The sequence below is a fragment of the Trichomonas vaginalis genome, chromosome I, assembly GCF_026262505.1.
Source record: "Trichomonas vaginalis G3 chromosome I, whole genome shotgun sequence".
NCBI classification, from domain to species: domain Eukaryota; phylum Parabasalia; order Trichomonadida; family Trichomonadidae; genus Trichomonas; species Trichomonas vaginalis.
Window position 1 is genome coordinate 11,878,819 of NC_067203.1, and position 23,974 is coordinate 11,902,792.

Genomic DNA, 23,974 nt, shown 5'->3' on the forward strand with positions numbered 1-23,974 from the left:
TCTACGCTAGCTTTATTTTTATCACGAATGACCTCATTCATGACCTCATTCATGACCTCATTGCTGATAAAAATAAGCCGCTAGCGGCAAGGGCGAAGCCCATGACCTCAGAACTTCAACTTACGAATAAAGCTTGTTTTAGTCGTTATTGAAAAGTTGAACTTTTCAGCAAAGCAAGGTTGACATGACTTACATAAGTCGAATGCAATCTCTTGACCATCATAAAGTGCTTTGTAAAGTTTCATTAAACTGAACTCAGAGTCTTTGTCATATGTTCCAACAGGTATGTGAATGTTCTTATCTTCATTGTAATAGCATTGTATAGCTTCAGGAAACATTTCATTAGCGGTTAAAGCAATAACATCTTGCTTCACGCCTTTCATTCTGCAGTGAAATGCAACTTCATTTAAATCGTTAGTGAGTAAGTCTATGTAGGTCTTCTTTCCACAGAAAATACTTTTATAAGCTAAACTTTGTTTTCCAGGTGTTATTTCTGCAAAGTCGCTATGAAATTGACCAAGGTTCTTTCCTATAAGTTCGCGACCATATCTCTTCTTAAACTCTGCTGCAAGCTTTGGGATGTCTTCATTATATAAGTGCATACTGTCGGTATCCTGGTAAAAGATTTGAAGTCCCATGTCCTCTGCAGTACAGAATACTTCATTCATAATACGTTTTGACATAGACAGAATATTAACACCAAGTGGACAGAAGTTAAAGTGTCTGCAAATGCTTTTCGTTAGCTTGAAAATAGTTTTATCTGAACCATCCAAACCTTCGAACTTCACTATATGGTTGTAATTTCTTATAGCATATCTTATAGCATCTTTGTCATTTACTATGGTTATTTTTGACTCAATAGGAGTAGAATAGTTTTGCCATAAATGCTGTTCAGAATGAGTTTTATAATTTCTTGTAAGGGGTTTCCTTCTTTCTTATACTTTAACCTTAACTCAAACAACTTCTTTACTTCATCTCTTATTCTCATATCTCTGTTTCCATCGTAATAGTATCCTTGCAACACTTCACATTTGACACCTTGATATTTTATGAGGTCTTGTAATGTTATATGGTCAACATACATGAGACAGCAAGTGTTTGAACTTCTTGGAACGTTAAGTTCTGGATTTAGTTCAGGGTCGCAAACTATTAAATGAAAGTGTCTGGGTATACCAATCTCTGTTATCTTAATGAGAACAAAGAAGCCAGACATAAACTTTTCACCAATGGGTTCCTTTTGGTCATCATCGAATAAATGTCTCAGAGATACTCTGTGCTTAACATTTCTTCCTTCAATACTTTTGGAATACCTTCTAAAGTATAAAGTCTTGCTATAGCTGAAGGATATAATGAAACAGTGTCGAAGTCAGCAATGAGTTTCTTTTTGCTCTTTTGTTTCATGTTATCTGACAACATACATCTTCCACCTTGAATGCATCTCGAAATAAATTCTCTTGGTTTATTTGAGAGGTCATAAAGATTTCCATTCGGGAAGTATACTCTGTTCTCAAACAATTTGTTAGCAATAGAACAAATACTAACGTAGTCATAAACGTTTAAATCAAACTCTTTCAATAAGTCATTGCGGAACTTTACAAAACCTTCTCTTAAAATTCTTACATCTTGTTTGCAGTAAAACGTGCTATATTTTTCTAAGTCGAAGTGGTTTCTCATCTATTCTGCAACCTTTGATGGAATCTATGTTCTTCATAAATGTATCTGCATCATGGATAAACTTACATGCTTCAGAAATGACACCAGTTCTGTTGTCATTTGCTAACAAAACACTGCTGTAGTAGTTATATGGAAATACTTTCTTTCGGTCCTGTTTGTAAGTTAAACATAGCAGGAAATAGTTTAAGCTTCTTATTTATAACACTGTAAGAGTCTTTTATAATAATTGCCCTTCCTTTATATAAACCAGTTATTTGCATTGTTCGTGAACCTTTAATGATGGGAGTTCCTTTCACTTCTGTCATGTGTCTTAAGATGAAGTTTATGTCATAACTGAGGTTATGGAAATATATTAAACTCTTGTCAGGAAGTCTTTCCAAAAATTCTGTTGCACAGTTTTGACCCCAAATACTTTCACTAACTGAACCATCTTCACTGTCATAACAGATGTTAAAAGCTTTATGAAAGCCATCCGTACTACACTCAAAGTCAGCAAAGAAAACGTGCTCAGGTATGAACTTACATTTAGCTTTATTTACTTCTTTTGACTCTGCTTTCTTCTTCAGTTGTACACAATACTTTGGAGCATATGTCAAATCTTTAAATGGTGCAAGGTTCTGTTTATATAAGTCAGTCGTATATGTGAAAAGTTCTCCATAAGAAATAGGTTCAAAATATTTGCACTCCCACAATGTTTTCATAACATCCCATAACGGTGTTGTTCTATCCATGCGAACTACATATTTATCTTCTCTCTTTGTATATATTTTCATCTGTTTTTCAATGTTCATTCCACCACACTCCTTCAAGATTTCTATATAGTTTCGAATGAAATATGTTGTCATTGGTAATCTTTCATTTAGCATGTAGTGGTCTTCAACAAGAAGTAAGTCAATAGTTCTAACAGTTTCACTTTTTTGGTATGTATCTCTTTATTTCATTATGTCTTGAGTCATTGAAATAACCAATGGTAACATTAAATGATATACCTGTTGCGTCAGAAATTTCTTGTACTTTACTTTGAGGAAAGTCTCTAACACGAATGACTTCTCTCATGTGGTCAATAGTTTCTTCATTTACTCCAGCCTGAATGCAAGCATAAACGAAGCATTATCTTCTGTCATAAGTGTTGCAGTTCTTTTGTTCAGTTCATTGAAGATTTGGTAGCGTTCAAGATTTATAGGTAATGTACAAAGATACTTCCAGAACTGCCCGCTTCTCTTCTTATAAAACTTCTTTTCATCATTATCTTTCCAAAAGCTTCTATAAGTGCTGGGTTTCCTGTTTGCTTAAGAGCTTCCAAAAATGGCTTTCTGGTCATTTGTCAGTGTGCTTTCATCTCTATATGGTCTCTTTTTTGGTTTGCCTTTCTTTACATCTGACATCGTTAAGCCTTCATATTCTGTTAAATCATACATCTTTATTTCGGTAAGATTCTTTATGTTTGTCAAGAAGAAGTCATAGTGCATTTCAACAATACCTGCGGCATTTGCTTCTATCTCTGATATAAAGTTCTCCTTCAAGAGCTGATGTAGTAATGTTCCAATATTATTGAGGTTTAACGTAGAACATTCATACTTTCCACCAAGTTTATAACATACCATCCATCTCTGTTGGGAGTTTATTTTAATTTTCTCTAAGAGTCTCATGAAAACCTTACCAAAATGTTTGTGTAAGTAGTCTCTGTTTGGTTCATCTAAAGCTTCGATGTTAAAGTCAATGAGTCTATTGCCTGACTTCACATTCCTCTTCCTATTTTCTTCATCTTTCTTTAACCATCTCTCACCTTCTTTTGGTTTGTCGTCAATGGAACGAATGACATCGTTAGCTTTGCGAACTTGTTCTATAGCGCTCTTAAACATCTCTCTTCTCTGTTGTTTCAGTGTGTCGTCTCTTCTTCTTGTTTCACCAACGTTTGCATTTGTTATGTCAAACATTTCTCTTCTTACTTCATGTGGTACAGCTCTTCTTGTTTCACCAACGTTTGCATTTGTTATGTCAAACATTTCTCTTCTTACTTCATGAGGTATTGAACGTCTATGATATAAGTCAATAGCAACGTCATTTAAAGGAAATGCTCTTGCATGGACTTCGTCCTCGCGCGTTGCGGCTTTATGAACTCATGAATTCTATCATAACTTATTACACCATTATAGTCTTTAATTGAAGTCAGCGAGTGCCTTTTTGTTTGTTGTGCTAATGCTTTTGCAACATCTATATTAGCTTCTGCTAAGAAGTTGTTTTATTTCGAGTGTTCTAACTTAGACAACTTCCGATACATCTTTAGTAGGAAATAAAAAAAATATTTTTGAAAAAATTAGATTAGATTTTTTTTAAGTTATTTTTCAAAATAATTTAATATTTTTATTTTAATGAAACACATGCAAGATTGCAAGTTCTTTTCATACAATGCTCTCGCTACTGCCATCAAGAATGAGTTCAATGGTTCTGCAAACGTTAATGTTATCTTTAACAAGAAGTTTGTGAAAGAATCTAAGTTCGGTCAGTATGTCAGACCATTAGCTATTGTCATTGACCGCAAACGTTATACTTCACAAGAGTTAGCAGTAGTTTTTGAAACAAAAGGGTTTCTTCGTGAATGTCAAAGATACTCATTATACTATTATAAAGAACTCCAACATTGACTTCTTCAGTATTGCTTTAAATCTTTCCGAACAGAAAGAATATAAGAAGGGTGAAATAAATGTGAAATATTATTCTTCATCTCTGAAAACAATAACGAACAAAGATGTTATACAAAAGTTCTTACCAAAGGTTGAAGAAGCTTCTATTGACATTGACGAAGGAAGTGAAATGGTTGAAGAAATTGACCCTGAAGCTATTTAAGCAAAAATATATTTTTGGTGAAGAGGTGAGATGTCACCTGTTTTTTCACCTCATTCTCTCTTCGTTAATGTTGTCGTGACTTCTTCGTTAATGTTGTCGTGACTTCATTCTTCCTCTTTGAAGTTGTCGAAATACTCTGTTATTTTTTCCTTCAGTAATGTTAAGTCTTCTTTGAATGTAAGTATTGTGCAACCTTTGATGTCATAGTGTGTTTGAGGAAGAGTATTTTTGACAATTTCCTTTATTTGCTCATTCGGTGTCATTGAAATCGGTAAGTTTTCACGATAGAACCAGTTTCTGTCAGATTTGTAAATCTTAGCAAGGTCATAAAAGCTCTTGTTGTTTCTTCTGACTAAATGCAACATAACCATATCTTTATCTTCTTCTTTCTCCAACTCTTCAGTATATATCATATACTTATAACTCTTTTCCTTTCCTTTTGGTACTGAACGCGGTATTCTTTTCTGTATGCTTTTGTCTTTGGATTCAATGACTTCATCTTTTGCTTGAAGTTTCTTTTCCATCTCTCCACGTTCTGCTTTATATAGTTCATCTAACATCATGAAAATATAACAAGCATAACGAGGTGAAGCCCACATTGCAACTGCATTTACTAAAAGTCTATGAACATAATAACCTTTCAAACCAGGTGCCAAATTCTTGCGATTTTCGTACGGAATCTCTTCCCTCGGTTTTCCGAGGGAAGCAATCATATGAGGAAATTCTTCTAAAAGTTCTTTTGCCTGTTGGTTTTCAAACCAATGATATGCTTGCTTTGTAGAACGAAGAGCGTTCATTATACTTTGCATTTGATACATATCATCTTTGACTGAACGAATGAGACGTAACTGTTTGTTATACTGTATGTATTCGTATTCTTCATTTATGGCTTCATGAACGATAGCAGTTGTTGTGTTCTCTAATGTTGACATATCTGTCTTTACATACAGGATAAAAAAATAAATAAAATAAAAACTAACTTTATTTTTCTGTGTTAAACACTATTTCTTCACAACATTAAATTTTATCCTGTATGAAATGACTTTAAAAAGATTATTGACTGACTTCGAATACTATCTCATTGACGCACTGACAGACCCTCAAAACTGTGTTGAAAGTTCTTTAAGCTTTAAGATTGAAGGTACGACGCATTTTGTCTTCACTTACGTATTGAAAGAATATGACCGTTATCATAACGAAGTGAATCAAACACTAATAAAATTTATAGATAAAAAATGGTTAACAATGAATATTTTAAACGTGAAGACCCAAACACTGCTGGAGATGATGAAGAATACAGACAAGTTATTGAAAAAAATAACGCAAGATTAGATGCAATAGAAAAGAAGTTTAATGAATGTCTTACAAACACGTATGAATATCTTATGCAGTGGGAAGCCAGATGGAAATAAATTTACGTCAAATATGCAATTTATAAAATCTTATGTCGACAGGCTACGTAGCACAGTGGTCTAAGGTGGTGTTATGGAGGGGTCAGGGTCTGTGGTTCGAACCGCGACAGCGCCGTATTTTCTTATTTTCTTTATTTGTCTTGTTTGTCGTGAATAAAAAGTGTCATAAAAATGCTCTATCTTCCACGGGAATAAATAAAAAATTTACTTTATTTCTTCTTTATTTCTTCTTTATTTCTTTGTTCCCGTGGAAGAAGGGTTTTTGCCGTTTTTTCTCAGCCGAAATCAATGATTTTTTCATTTTTGGAATCCTTAGCGAATGAGGAATCTTTTCTCTCGTGGAAGCTTTGACCAAAAATAATGTTTAGGTGAAGAGGTGAGATGTCACCTGTTTTTTCACCTGTTTTTTCACCTGTTATTTTATAAACGTTTTACATGAATTGTACGATGTATATTTGAAATCCTAAACAATTTCGTAGCTTCTATTTCTTCTGTCAGTATGTCAAAAGTTTTAACAATACCGAAGGTTTCTTTATACTTCTTCTTGACGTCAGATAGAAGGAAATCTTCTGCTGTTGGATAGTTTTTGTTCAGAAATTCTAACATGTTCATTTTATCTTCTGCTGGCTTTTCTGCTTCTTTCTTTAAGTCTGCATAGTCGTTTCTCATTCTTTCTATCTCTTTGACGGAGTAGTTATATTTCCTTATTGCTGCTTTACATTTAGAACATTGTGGGTTCAACTTTGCGTTATATTCTGAAACCTTACCTGCTAAAACAACTAAGGCGTCAATGGTTTTCTTCATCTCAAACATAGCGGGTCTTATCTGTTCATTCCATACCTTACCTCTTCTATCTTTATCTCTTATTTCCCAAACACATTTTGCAACTAATGAAACAAAGTTATCGTAGGTCTTAAATTCTTCAGATTTATATATGTCAGAAATGTTTTTATATACCATGTCGCAATCTTTGTCCATAACTTTATGGTTGCAATGAAAACCAAGGAATTCATAATTTACTTTACGTATGAACTTCTTTATTTCTACTGAGTCAGTTGGTTTCACTTCAATTTCGTCGAATTCAGGAATAGTGAGTTTTTGTTGTTGGATTTCAGGCAATTTGGGTAAATGGTCAATAATGTCCTGCATTTCATAAAGATACTGTTCATTTGTTTCATCTTTCGCACTACAGTCTAAATTATTTGTTAAAAGTTCTTGCTTTATCTTCTGGATTTTTGTTTCGAAAGTATATGAAGAAGGAATGAAGTTTTTCATTTCTACCAACATTGACGTAGGATTCATGACTAACGAGTTTGGTGCTGTAGTTGTGGACAGAGTCCCGCCGTTCGCGGCTTGTATTGTTGTTGTGCCGATTGTTGAAATCATATCTTTTATACAAAATAAAAAATAAATAAAAATAAAACTAACTTTATTTTTTCTATCGGGAAAATTCAAGAGGTGAGAAAACAGGTGAAAAAACAGGTGACATCTCACCTCTTCACCTAAATTTATTTTTACTGAATTTAGCAACAAAATGAATGAGGTCAGGATGTATGTTGCTGAATTCATTCATAACACCCTTTGTAAGCTCATAAAATGTTTGTTTTGAGGTCGAGCCACTTTTGGCTCCACCATATTCTTTCAACCTGAAGCATTTAATATATGTAAAAATATATTGTTTTAAAAATAAATTGTTTTCATGAAAATTCAAGAGGTGAGAAAAGAGGTGAAAAAACAGGTGACATCTCACCACTTCACCTAAATTTATTTTTGCGCTATGTTTTCATACGTGTGAGGGTGGTGATATCATTAATTTTTAAATTCATTTTTTATTTTTATTTTGGATGTAAATGACGAAAACTATTGAGATAACAAACTACAACGGTCATGAGTTTAAGAATTTGTTCTTCGTTCCTCGTGAAAATACATTCTATCAGATACGAGGGAGAAAGGGTAAAGTTAGTTTGAGCGTTTATGAAGGAATGAAGAATGGAAAGTTTATACAAGCATACGATACAAACGGTAAGCGTGTTTCATTAGCTTTGTCAAAACTTACTAACATTTATTTTGACAGTGACTTTGACTCTGACGATTGGAGCGACAGCAGCGATACTGAAGAATATGAACTATTGTGTGAAGCACAGCAATGGGAAGAGTTGCAATACTTTTGTAAGTGAGAACGTTTATTTTTTACAGTAGTGAGGTGAAGTGGTTGGCGGCTTTATAAATATTTAAGGTTAAGTTGGTGTTTGTGTTTGTGTTGTAAAATATACGTTAACGGTTTTGTAAAGTGTCAAATTCACAAGTATTGCGTATGGAGGAACGCAGTGCCTCCGTACACGACTTATGTATACTAACTGAGGAAGCATCTTGATCAAGAGAGGAAGTACTTTGAAGAAGAGAGGAATCACTTTGTTGAAGAGAGGAAGCATCTTGATCAAGAGAGGAAGCATCTTGATCAAGAGAGGAAGCATCTTGATCAAGAGAGGAAGCACCTTGATGAAGAGAGGAAGCTGCATGATGGATGCATGATGGAGTGAGGAAGCATCTTGATGAAGAGAGGAAGCGTAAGAACCGATAACATTTACAAAATATTAAATTTATTTTGTAAATTTTCCAAAAGCCTTAGTACCAATGTAATATAAATGCTCCAAAAATACCATCCCTCCTTCCAAAAGCGTAAGAACCGATAACATTTACAAAATATTAAATTTATTTTGTAAATTTTCCAAAAGCCTTAGTACCAATATAATATAAATGCACTAAAAACCCAACTGCCAATAGCATGTATTCAAAAAATGCAATTCAATACAAATTTGATTGCATTTTTTGAGATGGAAGTGTATCTGAATTCACAATTGTAATCCACGAATACACTTCCATCTCATTGATAAGAGGCTAATTTTTCTCATTAATAAGGCGCTGTTGGCCTCTATCCATAGCCGAAGTGATATTAACGTATGTTAACGTACAAAGTAAAAACATGTTTTTTTCTTTTTAAAATCATTTAGTAATTAATAATATTTAGCACTCATAGTAAAAACATTAAAATTTATAAGAATCGTTATGAAGAAAAATTGAGAACTTATGATTTTTATTTAAGAAAATGATTAAATAATATATAAATAACCATATAAACAACATTTTAGATTCCTCTGAAAAGGGTATCTCAAATTGGTCTATGACCAATTGAATGGTTCGCCGGTTATTCAAGGTACGGTAACATTGTTATCAATAGTTGATCGGTTTTCTTTCAAAAATTGAATTGGCATTTAATTTTCGAAAACTTACATTTACCGTACCTTGAATAACCGGCGAACCATTCAATTGGTCATAGACCAATTTGAGATACCCTTTTCAGAGGAATCTAAAATGTTGTTTATATGGTTATTTATATATTATTTAATCATTTTCTTAAATAAAAATCATAAGTTCTCAATTTTTCTTCATAACGATTCTTATAAATTTTAATGTTTTTACTATGAGTGCTAAATATTATTAATTACTAAATGATTTTAAAAAGAAAAAACATGTTTTTACTTTGTACGTTAACATACGTTAATATCACTTCGGCTATGGATAGAGGCCAACAGCGCCTTATTAATGAGAAAAACATTAGCCTCTTATCAATGAGATGGAAGTGTATTCGTGGATTACAATTGTGAATTCAGATACACTTCCATCTCAAAAAATGCAATCAAATTTGTATTGAATTGCATTTTTTGAATACATGCTATTGGCAGTTGGGTTTTTAGTGCATTTATATTATATTGGTACTAAGGCTTTTGGAAAATTTACAAAATAAATTTAATATTTTGTAAATGTTATCGGTTCTTACGCTTTTTTGGAAGGAGGGATGGTATTTTTGGAGCATTTATATTACATTGGTACTAAGGCTTTTGGAAAATTTACAAAATAAATTTAATATTTTGTAAATGTTATCGGTTCTTACGCTTCCTCTCTTCATCAAGATGCTTCCTCACTCCATCATGCATCCATCATGCAGCTTCCTCTCTTCATCAAGGTGCTTCCTCTCTTGATCAAGATGCTTCCTCTCTTGATCAAGATGCTTCCTCTCTTCAACAAAGTGATTCCTCTCTTCTTCAAAGTACTTCCCTCTTGATCAAGATGCTTCCTCACTCCATCATGCAAGCTTCCTCTCTTGATCAAAGATGCTTCCTCTCTTGATCAAGGTGCTTCCTCTCTTCTCATTCACAAAGTGCTTCCTCTCTTCAACAAAGTGCTTCCTCTCTTGATCAAGATGCTTCCTCTCTTCATCAAGGTGCTTCCTCTCTTCAACAAAGTGCTTCCTCTCTTCATCAAAGTGCTTCCTCTCTTGATCAAGGTGCTTCCTCTCTTCAACAAAGTGATTCCTCTCTTGATCAAGATGCTTCCTCTCTTGATCAAGATGCTTCCTCTCTTCATCAAGGTGCTTCCTCTCTTCATCAAAGTGCTTCCTCTCTTCAACAAAGTGCTTCCTCTCTTGATCAAGATGCTTCCTCTCTTCATCAAGGTGCTTCCTCTCTTCAACAAAGTGCTTCCTCTCTTCATCAAAGTGCTTCCTCTCTTGATCAAGATGCTTCCTCTCTTGATCAAGGTGCTTCCTCTCTTGATCAAGATGCTTCCTCTCTTCATCAAGGTGCTTCCTCTCTTCAACAAAGTGATTCCTCTCTTGATCAAGATGCTTCCTCTCTTCAACAAAGTGCTTCCTCTCTTCATCAAGGTGCTTCCTCTCTTCAACAAAGTGCTTCCTCTCTTGATCAAGATGCTTCCTCTCTTGATCAAGATGCTTCCTCTCTTGATCAAGATGCTTCCTCTCTTCAACAAAGTGATTCCTCTCTTGATCAAGATGCTTCCTCTCTTCAACAAAGTGCTTCCTCACTCCATCATGCAGCTTCCTCTCTTGATCAAGATGCTTCCTCTCTTGATCAAGGTGCTTCCTCTCTTCATCAAGGTGCTTCCTCTCTTCAACAAAGTGCTTCCTCTCTTCATCAAAGTGCTTCCTCTCTTGATCAAGATGCTTCCTCTCTTCATCAAGGTGCTTCCTCTCTTGATCAAGATGCTTCCTCTCTTCATCAAGGTGCTTCCTCTCTTCAACAAAGTGATTCCTCTCTTGATCAAGATGCTTCCTCTCTTCAACAAAGTGCTTCCTCTCTTCATCAAGGTGCTTCCTCTCTTCAACAAAGTGCTTCCTCTCTTGATCAAGATGCTTCCTCTCTTGATCAAGATGCTTCCTCTCTTGATCAAGATGCTTCCTCTCTTCAACAAAGTGATTCCTCTCTTCTTCAAAGTACTTCCTCTCTTGATCAAGATGCTTCCTCACTCCATCATGCAGCTTCCTCTCTTGATCAAGATGCTTCCTCTCTTGATCAAGGTGCTTCCTCTCTTCATCAAAGTGCTTCCTCTCTTCAACAAAGTGCTTCCTCTCTTGATCAAGATGCTTCCTCTCTTCATCAAGGTGCTTCCTCTCTTCAACAAAGTGCTTCCTCTCTTCATCAAAGTGCTTCCTCTCTTGATCAAGGTGCTTCCTCTCTTCAACAAAGTGATTCCTCTCTTGATCAAGATGCTTCCTCTCTTGATCAAGATGCTTCCTCTCTTCATCAAGGTGCTTCCTCTCTTCATCAAAGTGCTTCCTCTCTTCAACAAAGTGCTTCCTCTCTTGATCAAGATGCTTCCTCTCTTCATCAAGGTGCTTCCTCTCTTCAACAAAGTGCTTCCTCTCTTCATCAAAGTGCTTCCTCTCTTGATCAAGGTGCTTCCTCTCTTCAACAAAGTGATTCCTCTCTTGATCAAGATGCTTCCTCTCTTCATCAAGGTGCTTCCTCTCTTCAACAAAGTGATTCCTCTCTTGATCAAGATGCTTCCTCTCTTCAACAAAGTGCTTCCTCTCTTGATCAAGATGCTTCCTCTCTTCATCAAGGTGCTTCCTCTCTTCAACAAAGTGCTTCCTCTCTTCATCAAAGTGCTTCCTCTCTTGATCAAGGTGCTTCCTCTCTTCAACAAAGTGATTCCTCTCTTGATCAAAGTGCTTCCTCTCTTGATCAAGGTGCTTCCTCTCTTCAACAAAGTGATTCCTCTCTTGATCAAGGTGCTTCCTCTCTTCAACAAAGTGATTCCTCTCTTCTTCAAAGTACTTCCTCTCTTCATCAAAGGGCTTCCTCTCTTCTTCAAAGTACTTCCTCTCTTGATCAAGATGCTTCCTCTCTTCTTCAAAGTACTTCCTCTCTTGATCAAGGTGCTTCCTCTCTTCATCATGCAGCTTCCTCACTACATCATGCAGCTTCCTCTCTTCAACAAAGTGCTTCCTCTCTTCTTCAAAGTACTTCCTCTCTTGATCAAGGTGCTTCCTCTCTTCATCAAGATGCTTCCTCACTCCATTATGCAGCTGCTTCTTTTCTTCATCAATTCCTCTTCACCCTGGAGCTCCTCAGCTTTATATCATTTTAATTGGATTTTTTGAAATCCACCTGCAGTAGGATAAAGGAGATGTAACTCACGACTAAGAACCTGGCCATATGCTCCATTCCAGGCCAAAACAGATTGCATAGCCACAAACAGATTGAAATACCAATCCTGTTGCTGCATGGGGCGTCCATATTCCATTTGGAAGACTTGCATCATCACATTTGGATCTGTAAGGACTTTGTCGTTGACAAAATTGGGCCTTGCAGGAGGAACTCCATTTGCTACAATGTATCTGGAAGCAAGAGGTTTGTTCATATCCAATGGATAGATTCCTGTTGCTTTAAAAGCATTTTCGATGTTTGTAGCTGTGCAAGACACGCTACATGCATCAAGGAAGCTGCGAACCATGATATAGCGCAGTTCTCTGGCGTTCCATACATAATTGATCACCATATGCCCTTGCTGATCGTACCGGATAGTCGCCATATCAAACAACTTCTTGAATTGGGCCTTCAAGGGAGAAAAAATCCCAACATCAAGAGGTTGTAAGATATGAGATGTATGGCCTGGGAGAACAAGAAGCTCGATATTGAAGGCGCTCAAGAGGCGAACGGCCAAGAAAGAGAGCCTGGATGGATGACCATCTACAATTAGGAGAAAAGGTACCTGGGCATCAAACACATTCATTTGAGACCTTTTCTCCTGTACTTTGCAGATGAACATGATACAGTATACCATAAAAAGGTATTTGTTCATCCATCCACTCTCGGAGCGAACAAAAAAGGCGTCCAGATCTTCCAATTCCGCATCAAGGGTCTTCTTTTGTGGAAGTATCACCATTGGCTTCATAGTTGTACCATCTGCAAAGATGGTACAGACCCCTGTAAGATGTGGAAGCTGAGACTTTTCAGCGCGAACTGGGCGATTCCGGCCAGCAGTAAGAACTTTATAGCGACGTTTGGAATAGAGCATTGTCTCGTCCATATTCGCAATAAACTTCTTCCTGCGGGCAAAGTATCTATGCTTGGAGAGGAAAAATTGGCGAATATGGTTTGCGTCACAGGTAGAGCGTCGGAGCATATCAATAGTTTGGGAGCTCACAATCCGAATTGACAATCTTGTGGCGATATGATTAAGCCAGCCACGGGATGGCGATGGGCAGTAATCATCGAGCTTCGCTAGAAGATGCGGGCATTTTGCAGCGATTAGTACCCGCGCCGCAAATTTTAATCTCCTATTTTGTAATTCCGTACAGACAGCAATGGCCATTGATGTTGTAATACAGTTCAAGTCGTCTGCCATCTCTTGAACAAGTTTTTTGAACTGCATTTCATCTGGTAGTGACAAAAGGGTCATACCACCCCTGACTGACCTTTTGTCCATGAACGACAAGTAGCAGTGCGCATGATTGCGCGTGCTACTGTCATCTTTGAAATTGAGTAAACATTCCGTATTTGTTGATAAGACTCGCCATTTACTCTTCGATAGAGTAAATCGAGTTGCATCTGGGTCAATAGCCCAAGATTTTTATAGTTTTCTAATTCTGCAAACTCGGGAATTCGTGTTCTTGGTTGCATTTTTTTTTAAACGGGAACTTCACAAATTTGGTTCATGGCCATAAAAACTCATTCAATTTTTCTGAGATTTTTTTCGTCACTCACTCAAAACGCAGAGGACCATTCTTCTCAAAATTGAATTATTTTCTCAAATATTGAGTGAGTAAAATGGGCACGTTGTGTAAATTGATTCAAAATTTTTTATTGGTACACGACCTTTGAAATTGGTCTCGGGCTATTCAACCTACGGTAATTTAAATCTCAATCGTTATAAAATTTTTAATTAGCGATCACTTTTTTAAGTAAAAATAATATTGCAATAATACAAAAACGCCAACCGGAATTTGGTAATACTTGTTTTATATTTTTTTTCAAAAATATTTAGTTCATTTGACGATTTTCAAAATTTTTGATGTTTTTCATAGTTTTTCGGCACTCGCTAAACGAACTAAGTTCGGCCGATATACTTTTAAATCACAATGCACAGGATAAAGGTGCCAAAGCCAATGATAGATTTGAAGCTAAAACGACAGAAAATCCAAATCAAGATTCGTTTACTCAAATTAACCATCTAATGATACAATATGAATCAGATTATATGCAAAACTCAACAGAACCTACCAAAGATTCGAGTCCAACTCCGGAATATTTGCCAACTTCAAACGAAATTTCCTCTTCAGTAGCATATCAAGCATATATTTACACAGCTTTGGCTATGTGCTGCATCATTTTTCTCTCATACTTTATTTATCGTTTCTTTTGCTTGCATAAAACTTCTAAGAGAAATGAAGACACAGAAGATATAGAAGATCATATGTTAGATGGTGAAGAACACGAAGTAATAGTTGATAATATTTAACTTGTTTGTTTGATTAAATATGTATTAAATGTCATGTATTAATTTGTTCTATATTGATTTTTTAATACAAGGTTCAATTTCTCTTTGGAGTTCCGCTATTAATGCAATATATCTAACACGAAAAAAGGAAAAAATTAATTTTGAAATGAAAGAGAAAACATATGGATATGTTTACGATTTCCTAAAGAAGAATGAAACATATATTTCATGATTTATCGATTGGAAAATATTAATACAATTTCCAATTAACTATTAAATGTAATATTCAATGAAATAGCCGTAGAGATATCAAACCATATATACGTAGAACATATTAATGCCGAACTGACATATTTTGTATCAAATGGTATTAATTTTGTGCTCTAGACTAGATGATAATGTAATTATCATTTATTTATTGGTAGGTTATTGGGCTTCTTTTCATTAATTATATCCTGGTTGATTGGCTCCCCATTAGGAAATAATATTTTCGATACAGATTCCAAATCAGATTTAATGATACCTCTAATTAGAGGTTCATCATCTTGGCATTCATTTTTCCTTTTTTGGCCTTTGCTTTGGAAATCTTGCATAATTTTGGTAAAAATTTTCAACGTTTCTGTTTTTGCATTCCATTTTATATTGCTTGAATTTGCTCGTGATTTAAATTCCTCATAGTCAATTGTTTTTCCCTGATCTTTCGGAGTATTTGGAGATATTGATTGACTCATATTCTTTCAGGTGAAATAATTACGGGCGTGAATTATATTAATTCACTGATGCCGATATATATCTGAATACTTGGCCATTATAGAAATCAACAAAAAGGTAAGTTCCATCTGAGAAATCACTAACTGGCGTTAATAATTACTAGATTCAAAATAGAGAATAAGCACATCTTGTGGTGGCTAAGAAAAATGATGATAACTAATATACAAATATATAAGTTTTAGTTAACATGGTTATAAATTTTATAATATTTCTATAGAAATTATTAAAATTACAGTTCTCGACAAGAAAATCTACTTACAGTATCGAGATTGGGCAACAATCAAGTTGTATTAATTCTAAAGTATATCCAAATCAATTATACTAATTATATTGAAGAAAATACAACAAGCATTGAATCTTTTTGTTTAGTGCTAATTCCCACATGAGTAGATGGCCGTGCAAATTGTGAAGACATTCTTTTAACTATATGAGGAGATTTTGTTGGGGTATTATTTGATGAGTTTTTAGGAGTGTCGTTTCTACGCTGTGTAACTTCCTTTGCATGTTGAACAAATACTTCTAATTGCTCACATCTCGAGTGACAATCGTCGATGTGATTACTTACTTTTCTTGTAAAGTCGTCGAATGCATTATTGAGTCTATTTAGTTTAGCTTCAAGAGTGTCTCTTAAATGAGCGTTAGCATCTTGTATTTGCTGTCGATTTATGCTATTTAATCTTTCAAATAAGCCTTCAACGTATTTTTTTGATGCTTTCTTTTCTACAGCTTTAACCTCTGCTTTTGTAGATGAAAGCGTTTCAATATGCTTTAGAATAGTCAAGAATGCAGTTTCCATATCATCGTTATCGATGCACATTTGGCAAATAACTTCAGGATCATCAGGATTCTTGTTAGAAAGATCAAGTCGAGTAGCATTTGTAATTCTTAGGTTTGTAATTTCATTTTGATATCTGTTAATCTGTTCAACAGCTGACTTATCAGCTTTTTGTGCAAGCACAACTCTTAAATTAGCTACATCGGCAAGAATCTTCTTCTCCCATGCGGGATCAAGGTTCATTCAATTACCGATATATAAAAAACGATTTCGATCAAATTTGAAATATTTACAACCTCTCGGTAAGTTAGATTATTTTACAATTTTCAAAAGCACTATCACATAACAATTATAATTTTTTTTCTGTAAAAAATTTATTAAAAATTTTTTCTAAAAAAAAGATGAGTGATGATGGATTAGATAACGATGGAAATGCTCGCTATTACGCCACAAAGACGGAACAGCAGTGGTTGATATGGGGTCTTCGTCGTTATTTTTCGTTTCCTGAGAGATCCTCCAATAGAAACCAAATTGCAGCACAAGTAACGGAATACCTGAAAAACTTTTCACCGCATTGGACTCATAGAGCTGTACGTCTATGGTTTAACAACAATAAAAAAACATTTTTCAATGATTCCGGTTTTCCACTGATGGGAATGGCTTCCATCGTACAAAGACCGATGCAAATGCAGCCGCAGATGATGTATCAAATGCAGGCTATGCAAGCACCTGTAATGAAGCAACCAAATCCTCAACAACCGCAAGCTCAAGCTCCATTACAACAGAATCAACAAATTCCTCCTGCACAGCAGCCAATTCAACCAGTTCCTCAGCAAGCTCCCCCACCACAACAAATACCTCCACCGCAGCCTGCTCAACAACAAATACCACAAAACAGCCAAAATCAATCTGTTCCAAAAGTCCATAATCCATCACCAAAAGCACCATCACCTGTTCAACATCCACAGAATACATCCCAAATACTACAAATGCAACAGCCAATTCCACAAGTCCAAGTTTCATCACCTCAATCTCAACCTTCTCAGAAGGTTTCCACACCAATAGCTTTATCACCTGTACCACAACAATCAACACCACCACAAAATCATCCTCAAAAAGTTTTATTACCTCCGATAAGGCCTCCTCCGCCAAAAGTTCATTTCAATTCACCAAACTTAGTGAGAACACCATCCAATAGCGCCCTCAACGAATACCAACCGCCGAAACCAAAGAATATTTATTCGAATTTATCTCAAATTATGAAGCAAATAAGATCATATAATTCTAACGAAACAGATAAACTAAGTAGTCTTTGCGAACAATACGACTCAGAAGTACGAAAAATCGTTTCTTCTGAAGGATTATGCAGTCCTGAGAAAATCGCATGCGGAATGCCATTTGTTCATATAAGGAGTGGTCTTCCTGACCAAAGTATGGAAGATATTGTCACAGAAACTCCTTCAGATTTCTCATTATCTCATCGTACTTTGAGTATTCTTGATCCAGAGAGCTATTTAGCCTCTCCAAACGTATCTACAACAAATATCCCACAGGCAGATACACCAATGCGCGTTCTATATCAAGAAAGAAGATTCAATCAGATTCGAGTCGGAACTTACGATAGTATTACAATTACCAATAGCTTTGCATGTTATGTATATAGCGATCTGATGTCGCCTGCTAAGCTAATGGCCGTAAGTGACGTGACAAATCCGAAATTAAATTTTGTTTCTTTTACTTTGCCAAGTGCGCTAACAATTGAAGCACTTTGCATATCAGAGAATAAGTCTGCCTGGTGCTTTGACGGAAATAAAGTCATGAGAGTCCCATTTAGAAATAATCCAGTTCAATCATTCACAGTTGACACTTCAGGAGCTGTCGGATCACCGATACTCGTCCCAATAGAGGGAACTCCTCATACGGCTCTTGCTTTTTCCCAATCAGATTCTTTATATAATTTAATTTATGACGGAAGTAAGGTCAATACGAAGAAAATACAAATGCCATACCGTGGAATATCAGCATTGATGTCCAGTGGCACTTCTTTCTTCACTTCTCCCGCAGATTCATTTTCCATCCGCCAAATCTCGAACGAAGGCAAAGAAATCGGTTCTTTTATTGGTCACACAAGCATTGTAAGAGAACTGATGAAGCGTACGTCTACAGAATTCGTTTCGAGAGCTGATGATGGAACAGTTCGTCTTTGGGACATCAGAACTCCTGTTCCATCGATTACTTTGAATTGTCAGGCCACGTGTATATCTGGAGACAAGAATTACGTCGTTTGCGGCATGAATAACAAAGGAATTTCCGTTTTCGACGTCAGAGACAGCAGACAAGCTCTATATGTCCCAACACAGGAATATTTGGCCGAAGCAATATGCTACGATGGAGAAAATGACGTAACAACGATGTTCGGACTTATATCTCGAGATATCGGAAAAGATTCTATGATTTTCATCGATACAGATGGAATTTCGAGAAAGAGAGTATTCAGGAAATACGAAAACTTTGTTTCAATTAGATAATTGTTTTTAATTTAATTTTTTTTTGTTTATTTAAAATTTATTTTGTTTGTTTTGATTTAACTAGCAAACTATTTTAGTATAAGGCTTCCAAAGGTACTCCCAAAAAGGAATTTAACCTAATGTTACTTTCATCAAATAAATTATCTAGATCCAAGGATAATATCAAATAATCCTATATCTATTTCCTCTGATCAATATTGTTCATGTCACAAAATTCAGTGAATGCATCAGAGATAGAGAAATTTTATAGAAACAGTCTTAGAAATCGTTCTTCTCTACTGAATTAACAGTTATCTCTTGAATCGAGTCTTTTGTTCTTTTTTATAAATCCAATTTGTTCCATAGAGGATCTGCCAGAAAAAAAGTTGTTTCCCCACAAAATATAAAGGATTTTCCAACATTTAATATTCAAAAAAGCTCAAACATATCTAATCGATGCATATATGATTAAAAAAGTGGTGTGATATTGAAATTACAACATCTTTGACGGTTTTGTAAAAAAGCAAATCAAATTTTTTCATGATTAAAGGATTCTATTACAATCTTATGAGTTTGTATTCTGATTATAATAATATATTTGTTTCATTGTTCAGACTTAACACATTCGATACAGATGCTATTAATAACTTTTACAATGACATCAAAAACAAGATTATCGAACCAAAATTATTAGATCCGAAACAAGTGATTATACTAATTGAAAAGGCATTTATGCACAATATTAAGTATTATCCTTCATATCTGGCTTTAATCAAGAAGATCAATAAAGAGTATTTGATTAAAGAAAACGAAAATTTGTTATTAATTCTTATAAACAGCATTCTATTTAATTTTAATAATAATAAGACTTATCTTGATCATATATTCGATCCAAATAACTCTATTCATGCAGCTATTATCAATGATGATATAAAATCATTCATCTCGTATACAAATAACAAAGATTTTAATATCAATCAAAAATTGCAAATTGTGATCATTTCATCAAATGCATACAATCAATATTCATATCTATATAATTCATTTGCATATCCATTAAATACATTTTCAATTCTTGAATTATGCTGCTACTGTGGATCTGTTAAATGTTTTAAATTTTTAAGAACAGAATTCAAAACAGAAATAACTGATACATGTCTTCAATTTTCTTTTATAGGAGGAAATCCTTACATCATGAAGGAATGTCTAAAAGAACAAATGCCAAATGATTTGTGCATGAAATATGCAATTATTTCTCATAATATCGATTTTGTTATTTTTCTCATGAATACGTACAATATTAATATCAATTTCGAATGTTGTTGTGAATACAATTTCCTTCAAGGACTATTAATATATCTTGATCAAACAAGAAATTTCCAAAATTGTTTTCCTGCTGTTGCAATTAATTTTACATTTCTTTATGACATCCTTATTTCCCATGGTGCCAACATTAATGCAAAAGATTCATATGATAAAGATGCTCTATATTATTCATTAACAAACAAATACAATGACACTGCCAAACTTCTTATTTTAAAAGGTGCAGAAGTCAAAAGAAATACTGATGGTTATAATGATTATTGCCATTTTCAAATTGCAGTTGAAAAAAATAATTATGACATTATGGATTTTCTTATTAAACATGGAGCAAATATAAACATCAGATATCAAGATGGTAAATCTTTTCTTCATTACGCAGTAAAATTAAGTAATAAAGAAACAATGAAATTTCTAATTGACAATGGATTAGATGTAAATATCTTAGATAAAGATAATAATACAGCCCTCCTTATTGCATATAAGGACAAAATGATGGACAATATTGAATTTTTAATTGAACATGGCGCAAATATCAATTTAGGTGGATCTGCACCGATTTATCAAGCTTTATGCAAAAATGATATAAAAATGGTTGAATTTTTACTCTCAAAATACATTCATACAAAAGATAAATGCACTTATGGAAAATCTCCTCTTCATTTTGCAGTTGAATGTAATTATAATGAAATAAGTAAAATGCTAATAAGTAAAGGTTATCTTGTAAGCGAACAAGATTACTTCAAGAAAACTGTTCTTCATTATTCTGTTGAAAAGAATAATATGGAAATCACAAAACTTTGTATCTCAAAAGGTGTCAATATCAATGAAATGGATTGTTATCAACAAACTGCACTTCATTTTGCGACAAAAAATAATAACAAAGAAATGGTTAAATTTCTTATTATGAATGGTGCAGATTGTAATGCAAAGAATGATAGTGATGAAACTCCTCTCAATAATGCTATTTATTGTGGTAATAATGAAATAATCAAACTTCTTATTATGTATGGGGCAGATTGTAATGCATGTAAAGAATGTCTTCATTGTGCTGTTCAAAGAAATAAAATAGAAATTGTATCTATTCTTTTACATCATATCAAAGATATAAATTCATTGGATTATTGTGGACAAACTGCTCTTTCTATTGCATCTGAAAAAAACTATAAAGAAATTGCAGAGCTTCTTGTTGTTAATGGAGCAGATGTCAATATGACAAAATCAGTCAAAAATAGTCCTATTTATTGTGCAGTAACAAAAAATTATACGAATATTGCAAAACTTCTTATATCACATGGTGCAAATTGCAATTTAAAGTATAATGGATTATCAATTATTCACTATTCTGTCAAAAACAATAATAAAGAAATATTAGAAATGCTGATTCATCATGGTGTTGATATCAATACTAAAGATGATGAAGGAAGAACTTCTCTTCATTTGGCATCAACAAATAATTATGCAGAAATCGTCAAATTTCTTGTATTGAATGGAGCTGATTTAAATTCAAAAGATAAATTCAATATTACTCTATTCCAATATGCATTGCGAAATTATAATGTGAATATCATGAAAACTCTAATTCTTTATGGCATTGATGCGAATACAAGTGTCGAGAACGGATTAACAGCTCTCCACTTTGCATTATGGATGCATGATAAAGAAATGATTGTGTTCCTAATCTCTCATGGAATCAATATAAATTGCCGAATTGAAAAGGATGGACGTTCTGCAATCCATCTCGCATCAATAATTAGTCATGAGAATCCGAAATACAATGAACACTGCGTTTATGAAGAAATTCTAGAATTACTCATTAATCATGGTGCAGATATCAATGCGATAGATATTGAAGGCAGAACAGCACTTCATTATGCATCTGAACAAAATGAGATCGAAGAAGTAAACATTCTTGTTTCACATGGTGCTAATATCAATGCCATAGATGAACATGGGAGAACAGCACTCCATATCGCAGCACAACACAATTTCAAAGAACTAGCAAAAAATCTTATTTCACACAATGCAGATATTAATATCAAAGATATATATGATAAAACAGCACTTTACATTTCAATCGAAAACAATTATTATGAATTGGAAAACATCATTGCTTCACATTATAATTCATAACTCACATAGACTTTATTCTTGTCTTTTATCCAAATGAGACCAAAATATGCAATTTATTAACTTATAGTATATTATTTCTAAAAGATAATAAAACAATATTTTCTTGAACATTATTCATTCTTTATAATACTACTTATTATGTTTATTTCTGAATTATACATTTATATGCTTCAAGTTCAGAATTGTTAAGGGTACCTTAAACACGATAAACCACACTCAGAAAGGCACTTTTAATGCTATTATATTGAGTACCTAGAATCCGGGTGATCCATACATTCGAAGTGATATTTACATTATCGTCTATCGAGCACACTTAAAATATCATAATTTTTATTAATTTATGTTTTTTTTTTAAATCACTGTTAACAGAGTTATTGTGATTAGCAGATCTTATGGAGGTTATACAAAATGTATATATGCATACAAATATACAAGATATTATAAATTACTTCTTGATAATTATTAATATTTTTTTCTTTGAAGTTGATGTATCCCTTTTAGAGAAACTCATTGTGCATGTATTTATCATTCTTAAGGCAATGAAATATCATTTAAATTCATTACCGATATTTGATTTCCATTTTTCTTCACAAAATTTGATTCCATTCACAAAATAATTAATGTTCGTTTCTCATTCAAAAATTGTATGCATAAAAATTGACAAGTGTGAATTCACACCATGCTCGGAGGTATATCTTTAATAAAATATGAATATATAAGAATACAGAAGCAATAATCTAAAAAACTTAAATTGATAATGCATTCAAAAGTGTATACTTTGAATAGAATTATTTTTCGTTAAAAAAAATTCATTTTTTCACGATGTCCTCTGATAGACCGTACGTGTTTATACATGTTATTCCATCAATGGATGGAAAGATTACAGGTAATATCTTCAACACATAAAGCCTCCTTAACTTAAGAGGAGAGTTTGGCAGGACATTAGGCTTTCATGAGCGTGATGCATGGTTATGCGGAAGAGCCACATTTGATGCTATCTGCACTCACAATGAGACGGTTGACTTGAGCAACATGAAAAAGGTATGCCAAGAAGGAGATTTTGTTGCTAAAAGGAACCTCGATTTGGTTGCTATTGCTGTTGATCCAAAAGGAAAGCTCGGCTGGAAAGAAAATGTTGCTCACTATTTTGGTCAAGATTCCGATATTATCGAAGTCTTAACAAATCAAGCATCAGCACAATACAAAAACTACTTGCGCAGCAAAGGAATTTCATATATCATATGCGGTGATCACGCTATTGATTGGAAATTGATGCTCTCGAAACTGAAGAACACATTCCATCTCAAATCAATCGCCGTTCAAGGCGGAGGAATAGTCAACTGGTCACTGTTGAGAGTAGGATTAGTTGATGAACTTTCTTATGTTGTCGCACCAACAATAGATGGAAGGAGCACAGACGTATCTTTCATCAGGAGGAATCCAGAAGATACTGATTCACCACCTCTTGAGTTCGACCTTATTGATGTTCAGAGAGTCGGAGACAACGGAGTGTGGTTAAGATATGCTCCTAAGAAAAATTAAATCATTCAATTTATAATTAAAAATCAAAAATTTCTAATTTTCAAATTTTTTGAAATTTATATGTTATAAATTCATTTTCCAGAACTCTATATGCTATTGTCAATTATTTCTTCAATTTATTGTAGTTAGATTCGTTAATCAGTCAAAAAATATTATGAATTGTTATTTTAAATGATGATAAAATTATCAAGACA

The 23,974-nt window shown here is 34.1% G+C and overlaps 12 protein-coding genes and 1 pseudogene across 13 annotated transcripts, besides 1 other annotated feature; 7 read left to right on the forward strand and 6 right to left on the reverse strand.

The window, feature by feature from the left end:
* Nucleotides 1–8,295: part of a mobile genetic element that runs on past the window's edge.
* Nucleotides 108–668, reverse strand: TVAGG3_0971360 (organellar and viral DNA polymerase type B; the record flags this gene model as incomplete). Its single annotated transcript, XM_051253694.1, has 1 exon — nt 108–668. One exon carries the CDS (start codon nt 666–668, stop codon nt 108–110), a length of 561 nt encoding a protein of 186 aa, XP_051079268.1.
* TVAGG3_0971370 lies at nt 3,091–3,955 on the reverse strand (annotated as a pseudogene). The gene has a single exon. A coding segment is annotated over exon 1 (865 nt).
* Nucleotides 4,047–4,252, forward strand: TVAGG3_0971380 (uncharacterized protein; the record flags this gene model as incomplete). Its single annotated transcript, XM_051253695.1, has 1 exon — nt 4,047–4,252. A coding segment is annotated over one exon (206 nt), but the record flags the coding sequence as incomplete, so codon positions are not given.
* On the reverse strand, nt 4,626–5,453 carry TVAGG3_0971390 (KilA, N-terminal/APSES-type HTH, DNA-binding family; the record flags this gene model as incomplete). The annotated part of the gene is made up of 1 exon (XM_001289868.2): nt 4,626–5,453. The coding sequence occupies one exon, from the start codon at nt 5,451–5,453 to the stop codon at nt 4,626–4,628; it is 828 nt and encodes a 275-aa protein (XP_001289869.2).
* Nucleotides 6,354–6,911, reverse strand: TVAGG3_0971400 (organellar and viral DNA polymerase type B; the record flags this gene model as incomplete). The annotated part of the gene is made up of 1 exon (XM_001289298.2): nt 6,354–6,911. The coding sequence occupies one exon, from the start codon at nt 6,909–6,911 to the stop codon at nt 6,354–6,356; it is 558 nt and encodes a 185-aa protein (XP_001289299.2).
* On the reverse strand, nt 6,962–7,319 carry TVAGG3_0971410 (organellar and viral DNA polymerase type B; the record flags this gene model as incomplete). Its single annotated transcript, XM_001301828.2, has 1 exon — nt 6,962–7,319. A coding segment is annotated over one exon (358 nt), but the record flags the coding sequence as incomplete, so codon positions are not given.
* TVAGG3_0971420 (uncharacterized protein) lies at nt 7,784–8,110 on the forward strand (the record flags this gene model as incomplete). The annotated part of the gene is made up of 1 exon (XM_001301827.1): nt 7,784–8,110. One exon carries the CDS (start codon nt 7,784–7,786, stop codon nt 8,108–8,110), a length of 327 nt encoding a protein of 108 aa, XP_001301828.1.
* Nucleotides 8,296–12,186: 3,891 nt separating the features above from the next.
* TVAGG3_0971430 (uncharacterized protein) lies at nt 12,187–12,393 on the forward strand (the record flags this gene model as incomplete). Its single annotated transcript, XM_001289164.2, has 1 exon — nt 12,187–12,393. The coding sequence occupies one exon, from the start codon at nt 12,187–12,189 to the stop codon at nt 12,391–12,393; it is 207 nt and encodes a 68-aa protein (XP_001289165.2).
* A 1,885-nt stretch (nt 12,394–14,278) lies between these two features.
* On the forward strand, nt 14,279–15,464 carry TVAGG3_0971440 (uncharacterized protein; the record flags this gene model as incomplete). The annotated part of the gene is made up of 1 exon (XM_001313901.1): nt 14,307–14,753. The coding sequence occupies one exon, from the start codon at nt 14,307–14,309 to the stop codon at nt 14,751–14,753; it is 447 nt and encodes a 148-aa protein (XP_001313904.1).
* A 195-nt stretch (nt 15,465–15,659) lies between these two features.
* TVAGG3_0971450 (uncharacterized protein) lies at nt 15,660–16,531 on the reverse strand (the record flags this gene model as incomplete). Its single annotated transcript, XM_001313902.1, has 1 exon — nt 15,829–16,521. One exon carries the CDS (start codon nt 16,519–16,521, stop codon nt 15,829–15,831), a length of 693 nt encoding a protein of 230 aa, XP_001313905.1.
* Nucleotides 16,532–16,679: 148 nt separating this feature from the next.
* TVAGG3_0971460 (phospholipase A2-activating protein family) lies at nt 16,680–18,806 on the forward strand (the record flags this gene model as incomplete). Its single annotated transcript, XM_001313903.1, has 1 exon — nt 16,680–18,806. The coding sequence occupies one exon, from the start codon at nt 16,680–16,682 to the stop codon at nt 18,804–18,806; it is 2,127 nt and encodes a 708-aa protein (XP_001313906.1).
* A 546-nt stretch (nt 18,807–19,352) lies between these two features.
* On the forward strand, nt 19,353–22,238 carry TVAGG3_0971470 (ankyrin repeat and SOCS box-containing protein 4 family; the record flags this gene model as incomplete). The annotated part of the gene is made up of 1 exon (XM_001313904.1): nt 19,353–22,238. One exon carries the CDS (start codon nt 19,353–19,355, stop codon nt 22,236–22,238), a length of 2,886 nt encoding a protein of 961 aa, XP_001313907.1.
* A 1,032-nt stretch (nt 22,239–23,270) lies between these two features.
* On the forward strand, nt 23,271–23,780 carry TVAGG3_0971480 (cupin domain-containing protein family; the record flags this gene model as incomplete). The annotated part of the gene is made up of 1 exon (XM_001313905.1): nt 23,271–23,780. The coding sequence occupies one exon, from the start codon at nt 23,271–23,273 to the stop codon at nt 23,778–23,780; it is 510 nt and encodes a 169-aa protein (XP_001313908.1).
* Between the last annotated feature and the right edge of the window lie 194 nt (nt 23,781–23,974).